The following is a 13192-nucleotide window of genomic DNA, read 5'->3' on the forward strand; positions in this document are numbered from 1 at the left end:
ATTAGGTTTTGTTGTTTGTTTTTTAATATGTCGTTGTCAATGTACTCAAATGCATGGCCAACTCATTTGTTTTTTGTTTTTTGGTTTTTTTACTTTTGTTTTTCCTTATTCAGTTTGGATGAGTTTATGATACAAGGATATAATTGTACTTATGCAAATGATACTATAAGTCACACACAAAAAAACTAAATTATATATATATAGCAAAGTCTGTGAACTAGTCTCTGGCAAGACTCAGAATGTCTGTGTTTGAGGCTGAATGTGGGGAATTTGACCTTCAATTCTGATACCTCCAAAGAAATCATCATGTATAAGTTAGGTCTGTTCTGTGTTTTAAATTGTTATGTTCAAGAAAAAGATAATTGCTAATGGTTCCTTTTCTAGTATGAAAGGAAATAATAACCTTAAAGTTGTAATGGAAATTTAAATGTGTAGAGGGAAGACTTTTTGGTTAATTTAGTTTTAAAACGAAACAAGTAATAAAACCATCTTTAATATTTAACAAATGATTGACCAGATTAAAAAATTCCTGGACTAAGAGAGCTTGGGGTTCACAGATTAAAACTCTAGAATTGTGGTTCCAATTAGAATTGACTTTCCAGTCTCTCTTTCCGTCCATGGAATGTTGGAGAATTACACATGCAAATAGAATTTTGTACAGAAGAACCTTATTTCCTGTCAGGCAAAAACAGCAGATAGAAGTGAGTTATGGCTACAAAAATGAACGTTTAAAGCAGACGTGTTTGTAATACCTGGTAGAGATCTGAAGACTTCTCTGCCTTAGGTCCCAGGTGTTTTAAAGCGCCACTGAGAACAGGCTGTCTCCCTGCTGTCAGCTGTGCTGTCACATTAGTCACATTGTGTCTCAGGGCAAGGTCAAGCTGACTGTGTGCACCTTTCTCAGTCAAGAGGTTTTAGCAGTTTAATTTAGGAATCTTATATTGCCAAGAACATTCCTTTAGAATGGTTGCTTTCTAAACAAAGGCTGTTATTTTGCAGACACAGCCAGTTGTTTCTAAAAAGTAGCCCTGAATATCTATCTAATTAGATTTTACTTTGAAAAAAATACCCTCACTGTCTAGTTATATACTCTTGTTCCTGTAAATGTATTAATTTAGAAAATATTTTAAAATGATTTTTAGAGCTTTGCTGTAAAGTATTCAAGTAAAACAAGAAAAGCAAATGCACAGAATTCCTTTTCTGTTGGTCAATATTCTTCAAACTTCCTGTGTTGCACATATGTGTTTGTGTGTGTGAATTACATGCACTACTGATACAGTCAGCTTATCTCCAGTAAGCTGTGTCCTAGACATCCTATTTGTTCGTCTTACCATAGAGAAAAGTCACAGGCTCCTCACCTGACCATTCTTATCAATGTGACAGCTAGTCAATTCACATTGTTGTGTTTGAAATCATGCCCACTTTCAGCGTGTGAAGACTCTATTTCTTCATGAAGCTAGTTTACATTTTTTTTCATGAAATGATCATGCATTTACCAAGCAAAACTTAAAAATATATATCCTTTTTTGAAAACTCCTTTGAAGTTTTTATTTATGTAAGGAAGTACCTTTAAAACACAATGTAGTTCTCTGGGCGTTAGTGGTGTACACCTTTGATCCCAGCACTTGGGAGGCAGCGGCAGGCAGATCTTTGTGAGTTCGAGACCAGCTTGATCTACAAGAGCTAGTTCTAGGACAGCCTCCAGAGCCACAGAGAAACCCTGTGGGGGGGGGAGGTGAGGGGGAGGGAAGAAAAAAAGCAAAACAAAAAACACACAATGTACTTCATGGTACTTTTCAAAAAGCATTTGTGTGTGTATACATTTTTCTGTCTGGTTACTTTTGGTAGGATGAGTTCACCGACTACAATTCTTAAATCTGACAGGTATGGACATTTATATTATTTGCTAAAATAACATCTTACCCTTCAAAGAGTGTACCCATTTACATCACAACGCGTGGCAGCAATTTCCGTTGACTATTTTTTGTCTGACTTCTCAATTTCACTTCACTTTATTTTGTAAATAGGTTCCAAATTACAAAGTCATTTTCCTCTTTGGTGTAATAGTTTGTGGTGTGTGGGGGGGGGTGTGTGTCTGTCTGTCTGTCTGTCTGTCTACACACTGCATTCTTGTTAGCCTTTAAGCTTTTGTGGGAAAAAATCACAGGGATGTTGGAGTGATGCCTTGAACATTTATTATTGAACTAAGAGAACTGGGAATCATTAGACTAAAATCAGGAACTATGATTACAATCAGAATCAACTTTCCAGTCTACTTTTCCCTTTTAATGTATGGAAAAAAATATAGGATAGTTAGATATACTAATAAGAAACTATTGAGCATTGTTTTAATATACAGGCAAGGTGGTCTGTCATTAAGAACCCCACAGCTGCCTGCTATGGTGGCACCACAGTGCCCCTTGGCGTAGTGTTCCCTGGCATTCTGCAGTGGTGACAGTGCTGTTCAGTGACAGTCTTCAGCCCATGTAGCTCTGGCTACCAGAGCAGACAGTGTTGTTTTCAAACATGCATACTCTGAACCCTATACAGCCCCAAGAGAAGCATCTTCCATGTGAAATGTCAGAGTGGTCTGGCCTCCTTCTCCTCATCAGACCATATTACTTTAAGAATTCTACAGGAATGGTCTGCATGGACTTCCCCTTCCCAGTGTACAGATCTGTAGCAAGCCCTATCAGTGAGAGCAGTGACTTTAGTATCTGAGAGTGTGATGTTTGCTCTCTATCTGGTAACTCATAAAGCATTAGATTAATGAGGGAGGTGGTGCCATAAATCAAGTAAAATGTCTTTTTTCAGACAATAGGTACTTTCCAGTGAATGATAGATAGGGTTTGAGTGTGGGCCCTATTTTCCCCTCCCTCCCTTCAATATGTTCACTCTTCTACTGGTGCATTTTGTTTCCTCTGCTTTTTGTTTGTTTGTTTTTTGACTTAGAGGAGTTGTAGATTCATGTTAGTGCCACAGTTTAAATTCATACACACAGTTTACATCTGTGAACTATGCCATTGGCAGCTGTTAGGACACCAAGTGTGTTACATGCTTGCATAGTCAGTGAATACTGGGAAGCAGGTAATTAGGAGTCATAGTGAGCCCTTGCTCTTTTCTCTGTTTCTGGGAATCAGAGGGAATACTGCTCTGAGATTTTGCCTACAAGGAATAATAACAATGTTACTTGATTGATTATTCATCACCTCATCTGACTAAACTCTATATCACTTCACATCTCATGTAGTGCTCATACACACACATACCACATACATATGTGCATGCATACATACATGTATACCATTAAATACACATATACAATACACCAGACATACCAAAGACATCACACATACTACACACCAGATACTACAACACACCAGGCATATCAGACACCACACACACAAACCACATACTACGCCAGACATCACACACCAAACAATAGACACACACACACACATACACACACACCACATATACCACTCACTACTTTTTAATGAAAGGATCCACTTAAGGAATGAAAATAAGATTGTTACAGTCTTTAAAAACTGCCAAATATTCATTCCTTCTCAGATATCTATGTGGCATTTTTTTCTGTGAAAAATTAATGTTTATGTATGAATTACATGGTAAATGAATGAATGAGGCTCATTAGTAAATTATGGAATCATGGGAAATACAGATAACAAAAAAAAAAGATGAATGTTAGAGAATACTATTATAATGTAGTGCCTTGGGTTTGGGTTATAAAGCTCTCTAGTCCCTTACCCTTGACCTTACCTCTAAAATGTCCACTGAGATCAAAGAAAACGCCTTCCAAAGCCTCTAGCCTGTGGTGATGGCTTTCAGAGTCTTCTGCTACCACAATTTCTGAATGTCCACAAAAGGGAACGGTTTTACCAAACAAACAAACATACAATTTAGAAGCTAACATATTGATGGGCAGGAGATATGCTCAGTGCTTCATAGCATAGACTGTTCTTTCAGAGGACCCAGGTTCACTTCCTGGTGCTCATCTAGGCAGATCATAGACACTTGCAACTCTAGCTCTAGGGCACCTGGTGTGTCTAGTTTCCTCAGGCACCAGCCTGTTCAAGTTAACTTTTAAATTCTGTGTCAAGCCCCTGCTTGCTACTTTTTCTGTTCCCACATGGGTTGCAGTGTGCCCATGGTAGATGGAAATGAAAGGAAGAGAAGTGTCTGCTATTACAATTAACCACAAAGTGTCTACATGGAGGAGCAACAGAGAATCACTGACAGCTTAGGTGGACCTGGTATGGAAGTGAGCCACACTGACTCAATGGTGAGGCATTTGAAAGCTGTCTTATGGAAAGAGCTGGGGTTTCATCTGTACCTCTTGCGTGCTTTGGGGACATGGGCAGTGTAGTATTTTTTCATTCCCGCAGTGGAATGATATGCAGTTAATGCTCACAATGAGACTGAATGTTAAATGAAAGTGGTTTGTATGCAAATTCTTTTTTATGTATCTGCTTTGAAATAGCTATCCTTGTTCTTTGGTTGGTTCACTTTTGTGAATATAGGCAATACGTGTGATGTTTTCAAAGGCTGGTTAGCACTTAACTTTATTATATTTTATTAGATTTATTTTAATTTGGTATATATATATATAGGTGGTTTGCCTGCATGTATGTCTGTACATCACATTAATGTCTGGAACCCATAGAGGTCAGAGAGAGCACTGGATACTCTGAAACTGGAGTTACAGATGGTTTCAAGCCATCATCTGGTCTTTGGAATCAAACCCAAGTCCTCTACAAGGATAAGAACTCTAAATAAATAAGCCAGTGAGCCCCATGAAGCTTATTATAATGCCCAGGTTCAGAGAAGGTAATGCTTATGCTGATTCCTGTACAGATGGGTAAAATCTTAAGCAAAACTTGTTCAGTGTTTACTGTATTGAGGATCAGAAAATACATAATTTCCTCTTGTCTGCAGTGTAAAATACATGGTCTGGGGTGGGAGGGTTGTGGAACTATGCAGGCAGAGGTCTCCCCATCTGCATGTCTTCCTTCTTAAACACAGAACAAGTGGTTAGGTGTGCTTTGGCACAAAACAGCAAAAGAGGGCTAGCAAGGAGGCTCGGTAGTCAAGATTAGGGACCTGTGTTCAATCCTCAGGACTTAACATGGTGGAGGAAAAGAACTAACTCCCTTAAGTTATCCTTTGCCCTCTCTATGTGTGTTAGTGCTGTGTTTGATAATTCAGTAGGACTGGCCTCTTGACCATGGAGGTCCATGCCAATGGAGTCTTACTCACTTGGATTGAAGAAGGCTAAGTCCTGCCTGTGGAGAACATGCATAATCTTCAAAACCAGTGAAGGGGTTTATGGGTGTGTGTGTGTGTGTGTGTGTGTGTGTGTGTGTGTGTGTGTGTGTGTGTTAGTGTTATATGCTAGGGTCAGAAGCATTTACACCTGGTCAGAAATTGGTTAGCGATTCTGACAGTCATGCTTATTTTAAAAGCTATTCCTCCATGGGTTGGAGGAGCTTTTCCTAAGACTACTCAAATCTATTCGTGGCCTGATGCTCACATACTGCAACACTCTGTGTCAGTGCCTAAGTGGGCAGCCCCATTTCCTACAGGCACCCCAGATGTCTTGCTCTGTACATTTTGGTTTTGAGACAAGATCTTTCTATATAGTCCTGGCTATCCTTCTGGAACTCCCTATGTAGACAAGGCTCTGCTTGACCTCACAAAGCTTTCCTACCTCTGCCTCCCAAATGGTGGGATTAAAGGCATGTGCCACCACACACAGCTTTTATGAAATAGTGAACTTGATATATACCTACCTGGTAATGGAGAAAACCTACAAGCCCCTCAGGTATTAAAACATCTTGTGGCCCACATTTTGTTCTCATGCATCCTCGGGAGAGGTTCTGCTCTGTTGAGAAGCCAGTCTTTTGTGGCTCTGTGATCACTACCAGCAGGCAATAACCATCAGGAGTGGGTGTGCAACAAAAGGCTTGAGAGCAGCTTTAGTATCTGAGCAGAATTCCTTGTTAACAGAAAAGAGGGGCTGGGTCTCAAGCAAAAACTACACACTCCACAAACTGGCCTGGTTTGCCTGTGAAACTCCTTTGGGCCAGTCCTATATGACCGAGGATGCTGAAGCTGCGGCTATAGTAGCTAAAATGAACCCACAAATGCTTAAAATATAACCAACTTCCACAGTGTATTTGGTGCATACAGTGAGGGAAGACACTTCCTTTTGTGATCAGCAGACCAAAGCTGGGTGAGGACGGAGAAACAAGTTCAGGTGGACTGGGAAGTAATCTTCAAAAGCAGCTTTAGAAGATTCATCGCTTCACACTTAATCAGTAGGGTAGCAAAAGTGAAATTTCAACTGCTGTCCCAGTATGTGCCTCCAGTGTCTGTTTTGTTTTGTTTTTCTAATGACCTTAGGCAGTGGGTCACACTGAGGATAGCATGTAGACTGTGGCCAGTCATGTCTACATGTGGCATGTAGACTTCAAGCCGCTCAATCAGAACCCCGGGAGTGGCTTATAGATAATCCAGCAGTTTTCATTTAAGGAAAGGTCGGTGTTAGAAGGGTACACACTGGCCCCTGTGCAGCATCTGAATACCATGTGGGTGTGGTTCAGCACAGCAAGATCTTGTCCCTTCTCATTCACAGGAGTTTCCTTGTTTTAGGACTGCATATAAATGGACACTGGCATTACTTCTTATGGCACTTAAATATTCCAGCCACCTGGCTGCAAACAAATTGAAACAGTGTAAGAACTAGCTGTCATCCTCTGTCCTACTATGCATTCCAAGAAAAGCTCTACACTTATACTCTTCCCCAGATAATGTTGCTGTGTACAGCTGTGCAGATCACAGCCTTGATCACACACATAAAGGCAGAAAGGACAGAACTCAGATTCTTCTGTTGAAGCTAGGTAATGATGGGGGCAAGCACCTGATGAGGTTCAGGATGCAGTCACTGCTGTTTTTTCCATGCTGTTGCAAAGTGTTTTAAAGACATAGAATCTAGTGGAGATGTTTTAGCTGCTGTGATATTCCAGTTCCATTCATATCTTCACATGGGAAACATTGTATTGCTTTATTTTGTGAGGCACTGGCATCTTAGGTTCAAGCCAACAGAGTGGAACATATTGTTGGTTTATGTTCAGGGCACAGGTGCTAGAGTTCAAAGATTCCAGGCCACTGCTGCCAGCTAAGCAGCTTCAGACAGCCCAGCTGGGCTTGAGGAACTCAAAGGAGGGTTTGGAGAGGACAGGTTCAGTATTTAGTGAGTATATTTTAGTACTACATAAAGTGTTAATTGTCTATTTCCTTGAAATGAGTTACCTACCTGTAGACTGTAACTGGGTCAGTAGGTATTCATTGCTATTGTACGTGGCTGTGAGGACATTTCTCATCTGAGCAGCAGTGCTAATGATGTGTCCATGGTGTGGTAGAGCAGAACTGACAGGGCGCCTGGATAGGAGCACGTGTTTCCATGCCCCCTTCTTTTTAAAGGATGTAACTTGTTTTCCTGGGAAGAACACTGCTGGGAAGAAGTGCTTGTCTCACCCTCTTCAACTCGTATCTAACCACTTACCATCTGTTTGTGTTAGATGATGGCATAGGGCTGAGAGCCGAAACATGGAGTGTGCCTTCTCTTTGCCAAAGAGGCCAGTGAGAAATGCGAATGGAAGAAAAGCTAGGTCTTCAGTGGTAAATGTCTGAGCAAAGTATGACATATGACTATAATAGCAGCACTCAGCCAGATGAGTTCAATGCCAGGCTAGCTACATAGCAAGTTCCAGGCCAACCTTTTCTATATGATGAGACCCTTTTTCAAGAAATGAAGCAATTATCTGAGATTGTTTATAGATAGTAAATTGTCAATTTTTTTACTAGATATTTTAATATACATATATAATGCATCTGAAAATATTTGCTTTCCTCTCCATGTTTAGCATATTAAAATGACTTTCTGTGTGTAAATAACTTCCTGTGTGTAAAGCTTCCCAGCAGAAGTGATACTAACTGTGGGAAATCATAATCTAGTAGCTGAAAAGTCTTGACATCCTTTCATCTCTCTGCAGTGTGATGTAGCAATGCTGCCTTTGGCCTGGCATGTGCCAGGGGCATTTATCCTAGTTTCTTGGATGTCTAGAAATGACATGAAATGTGAAATCCAATTTTCTTGAGATTAATAAAAAGTCTAATTAGTAATAATTCTATTTCCACTAATCTGGCATATGAACTCAACATGTCTATAGCATGAAAAACAGATATGTTAGTGTACACACCAAGCACAATTCATCAACAGATTACTTTTTAATGTTTTAACAAAGTATGTTATATTGAAATTGTCTATTTGGTAGTATCAGTTTATAGTGTTCCTGAAAAGACATTAACTACTGGTCTTTAGTAAATGTAAGAGAGTCTCTGTTATATATATTTTTTCTCCTTGTCAGAAAATGCTTTGAAGTTTTAAAATATCAATAAAAGATTTTTATTTCTTAGATATTATGTCAAGTACAACATATTTTTCAATTCCTTCTTATTGACAGACTCATTACTTCTGTTATGCAATCATGACAGACTTTATCAAATGTTAGAAGTAATTTAATGAAGTATTTGCTCCAGTCCTTTTTATTTTTCTGCCTTTGACATATGGACACATAAATGATGGACTTGTCTGGCCTCTTCTTTTTTCTCCAGAGCATTAAGAAGAAGCATTCAAACAAGCAGGAGATGGGCACCTACCTGAGGTTCATTGTCTCCCGCATGAAGGAGCGGGTGAGTGTTGCTGGATCCCAGCATCTTGCCAGGCTTGCATTGCTCTGTCTCCTCACACTGTGCTTCTCACATTGGGAACCACAGCAAAGTATGTGGGCATATTTGGCCATGATCTAGTGTTTCCTAAACAAGATCTCAATCTGTAACCCAGAATGGGCTTGAATTTGTAATCCTCTTGCCTTAGCCTCCTGGGATTATAGTATAGGTCTGTACTACCAAATTTGGTTGCTGTTTTGTTCATTTTCTACAACAAATGTTTTTGTATTAGACCGGACTTTGTCTTTTGTTTTGCTTAAGCATTTTATTGACTACCTTCAATTAAACACAGTTTAAAAATTAAATTTATCAAATGAATATTTGAATTTGTTATTGCTATTTAAAATGAAAAGACATTTCTCAAATAGCTGTTCTATCAAACCTTGAAGAATGACATTGCATTAACTGTACACATTTTCCATTAATTGTAAAGGATGTCTTGTAAGATTATAAAATATGCTGAGCTTTAGGAATTGTTGTTTTACATGTCCCTTTATGTATTTAACAACCCTTTAGGCTATAGACCTTAATAAGAAGGGAAAGGACAGTAAGCATCCAATGTACCGGAGGCTGGTCCATTCAGCTGTTGACGTCCCTACCATACAAGAGGTAACTAGGCTCCTTTTATTTCTAATTCCATGTGTCTTAACTACTAAGTTAGAGGGTAAGTAGTAGCATGCACAATGATGGTGGCTGTGGTGTCATGGTATGTTGAGCATTCATGCCTTTAACTGTCACACACTCATGCAGATTTTAAAAGACCCCCTATTTCAACCGCTTACAGCTAGCTTCTTGATATTTGTTGATTACAGAAAGAAGATTCTTGCCTAGGCAGCTTGACATTTTGCATATAAAGTACTGATTTCTGAACATGACTTTCCACTTTAGCAGTGTGCTTGGGAGTTTTAGGCAAAACAGTGTATAGAATGGATTTAGTGTCTTAGGAAACTATAAAAGGAAGAAAACTAGGGTTGAATTTAAAGAAGTAATTCTTAGATCTTTGAGAATTACAAACAGTGAGTTTTGATCATATTCACCTTCTTCCCCAACTCCTCCCAGATCTAACCCCTCTTTCCACTCACCCAAGTTTAGATCCTCTCTCTTTTTTTAATTTTTATTATTTTTTTTAACCTATGAAGTCCAATTTGTGATGCCCATATATCTCAGGCTTTGGTCTTGTCTTCGTGCTACGTTAAAAGGCATGAAGATCTAAAGACACAGCCAGCTGTGTCCCCCCCCCCCAATCCCTCCCACCCCTGTGCTTGTCCCTTCCTGACAAAGCCCTCTAGACCCCACTGCTGTGAGCCTCTGGATCCTGTCAGGCCCCCTGTGAAATGCAATGATGTTAGCTGGGTTAATGACTTGTGTAATATGAGCCGAAGTCCTGAAAGACAGATTAACAGAAAGAAGATTTTTATGATCTTACCAGTTTAAAATCTAAAATATGAATTATGGTTCAGAGCAGAACTTACCAGGAGGCACTTTTAGGGGTGCTGTAAAGAGATATGTAGCCTGGACAAGGCTCTGTACCGGTTCACTGCCTGGTGTACCCCAGCCCTACAGAGGCAGGAATGCAGGGAGGGAAGTCAAGTATCAAAGCTGAGAGATGCCACATGGCATGCCATTTCATGTAGGTAAGGGCCTAGGAGAAGTGGGCTTTTCATGAAGGGTAGTGGATCTAGAACTATACAGAAAGAAGCTGCATGAGGGAAGAGGTGGGGCACATGGGCGGGGCATAGGGAATGAGCAATCTTTAGAGGCCTTGGCCTTCTAAGCCATTTCTATGCCGAGATCACTAGGATTCAGAAATGTTCTCTTGCTATTCCAGGTAGCTTAGCTATATACACACTACCTGAAAAAGTTTGAGCTCCTTTCAAACCTCTCCCAAGTTCTTCTGTAATTCTCTTTGGCCACCAAAGGCAGAGCTACAGAGAGTACATCGAAGAGTCCTTTTCTGTGCCTCATCAGTGTAGACAAAGTTGTGCAGTGCCCTGCTCTATAGAGGAACTCCCAAAACTTCACTTCAAGCTAGTGCCTGTGCCTTCGAGCAGTGGTGACTTTCAGATATTCACAATGCAATTCATAACAGTAGCAAAATCAGTTAAGAAGTAGCAATGAAATATTTTTATGGTTGGGTGTCACCACAACATGAACAGTGTTAAAGGGTTGCAGCATTTGGGGGGTTGAGAGTCACTGTCTTAGAGGTTTGGTGACTGCTGTGGAGGGGAATGGCTCCTTTTTCCAGTCTTCATCCAGCTGTTAGAAAGATGTCAGGCAAGTGTGGTCCTGCTCTCATCTGAGCATTTTCTGATAAAGCCCAGCAGCAGCTGCCACCACTGCAGCAGATGAGCCGTGTCAGCTGTGAGGTCCACTGTGGGAAGTTAACACAATGGGTACAGTACTTGTAGCCCTGTCACTTCTGGTGAGGGCAGCAGGAGGACTCCTGATGTCATCTGGATAGATTCTGTTGTGCCCCCTTCTTAAGTCCTGTTACTCACAACAAATTTGTCCTTCTGTCTTTTGCTCCCACAGAAAGTGAACGAGGGGAAATACCGGAGTTACGAAGAATTCAAAGCTGATGCACAGCTGCTTCTCCACAATACAGTGATTTTCTATGGAGGTTCAGTCCTTTTCCTCTTTTGTGTGCAGTTTTGAAAATATTAAATTCCATGTTGAGAATATCAGTCACAGTCCATTGTAATCCATACATGAGTAATGGTTTTGGTATGTAAACTGGTGGCTGCTTGCTGGTATGGCTTACAGAGGAACAGTGGTGTGAGGAAAATATTCTTTGATTTTTATATTTATGGTGGTAAGATGAGGAGCTAGCCCAGGGCCAGGGCCCCATGCATGCTAATTAAACACTCTACCACTGAGCTACATCTCAGTGAAGTGTGTCCTTTACATTTACAGGTATCTTAGCTAAGAGGTTTGTCCAGGCATTTCATTAATTCTGACATTTTCCCACTAAGATCTCATTCTTAAAATCAATAGGTCATTCTCTACCTAGAAAATTAGTGGTTGTCTTAAATGTAAAAGTGAAAGTTGCCTGTAGGATTTATTTTGTCACCTGACTGTATATAAAATGTATGTTTTGATAAATGTGTCTCCCATTTGGTAACCTGAAATGACAATAGGGTCACTTGACTTGATGGTGGCAGTTTCTAGAGTATTGATGAGAGATTGTGTTTATCTTCAATTACAGCAGACAGTGAGCAAGCGGATATTGCGAGGATGTTATATAAAGACACATGTCATGAGGTACTTACCATTCATAACAATTAAACTTGCTATAGTCCAAGTTTATTTAAGGCTTCTGTCCTTCCTTTCTACATTCTCATTATGGCATTTCCTTTAATGTAATTTGATTTTCATGTTTGGAATACATGGAAAGTAACTTAACAATGTTTCTGAAAAGGCTGACAAAGGATGTCATGGTAGGTTAGTTAGTGACTCTCAAGCACTGCTGGTGCTGATTAAGTGTTGGTGAGGTGTGAACAAGCTGCACTCTGCACCAGAACCATATCTTGGGATGAGAGTTCACCTGTGCTTCCTATAGACCAGTGGGCAAACCAGTTTAGGCACAGAACAACATTTGTATGCATATAGTAAGTGAAGTGCCCACAAATATTCGTGTAAAAATTCTCATGTAAGAATGTGGTTTCTTCAGTTCATTTTAAATTTGACTTTTCCTTTTTAGTTATTGAATAGCCATTTTACTGAATGTCTACAGTGTGCCAGACAGTGTGCTGAAAGGGATGAAATGGTGGAATAGGTATAGACTCCAGTGTATGTCTTCTGAAGAGAGGTTGATGACAGGAAAGAAAAAAGAAGTGGTCTTTACAGTGACAAAGAGAACAGTGTGCAAGCAAGGGATGACAGTGGGCACAGCAAAGGAAGGACACTGTCAACCTTACATGTCTTCTACATGCTGGTCAGTGAGTGGCAGAGTTCAGCCATGCAGGACCTTCTGTCCTAGAAGATTTCAAGTGTGCTAGATTTAAGAAAGGGATATAGTTCAGAGCCTGAGTGAGAGCTGCCTGTCAGTCCCACACAGCCGCATTGGTTGGCTCAGACCATTGCTTTGCTTTTCAGCTGGATGAGCTGCAGCTTTGCAAGAACTGCTTCTATCTATCAAACGCACGGCCCGACAACTGGTTCTGCTATCCTTGCGTATGTGTAATTTTGTCATTTTCATTTGTAGAGTTCCATTTGGATCATAATTACTTCATGTTTACTTAGGGATGATAATACCTGTGAAATTTAGTACATGTGGTCTTAATGAATGTGCACAACTGAAACATGAAAAAATAACAGTAATTGCTTTTCAGTTCTGAATTTCAAACAAAGTACTTAGTAAGGCCATGCACTGGATCCTTTG

At 40.1% G+C, this 13192-nt stretch overlaps 1 protein-coding gene across 13 annotated transcripts in view; it reads left to right on the forward strand.

Moving 5' to 3' along the window:
• Zmynd11 (zinc finger MYND-type containing 11) overlaps positions 1-13192 on the forward strand; it is an 83180-nt gene that overhangs the window by 61895 nt on the left and 8093 nt on the right. For 10 of the 13 annotated variants that reach the window (XM_051194758.1, XM_051194757.1, XM_051194754.1 and 7 more), the window contains 5 exons: positions 8698-8775; positions 9328-9420; positions 11344-11431; positions 12017-12072; positions 12907-12984. In XM_051194758.1, the coding sequence (XP_051050715.1) occupies positions 8698-8775; positions 9328-9420; positions 11344-11431; positions 12017-12072; positions 12907-12984 (393 nt within the window). The remainder of the gene's footprint in view (positions 1-8697; positions 8776-9327; positions 9421-11343; positions 11432-12016; positions 12073-12906; positions 12985-13192) is intronic. The other 3 variants (XM_051194759.1, XM_051194763.1, XM_051194766.1) reach the window with 1 other exon arrangement.

This window comes from Phodopus roborovskii, unplaced genomic scaffold (assembly GCF_943737965.1).
Source record: "Phodopus roborovskii unplaced genomic scaffold, PHOROB, whole genome shotgun sequence".
In the NCBI taxonomy this organism is placed as follows: Eukaryota; Metazoa; Chordata; class Mammalia; order Rodentia; family Cricetidae; genus Phodopus; species Phodopus roborovskii.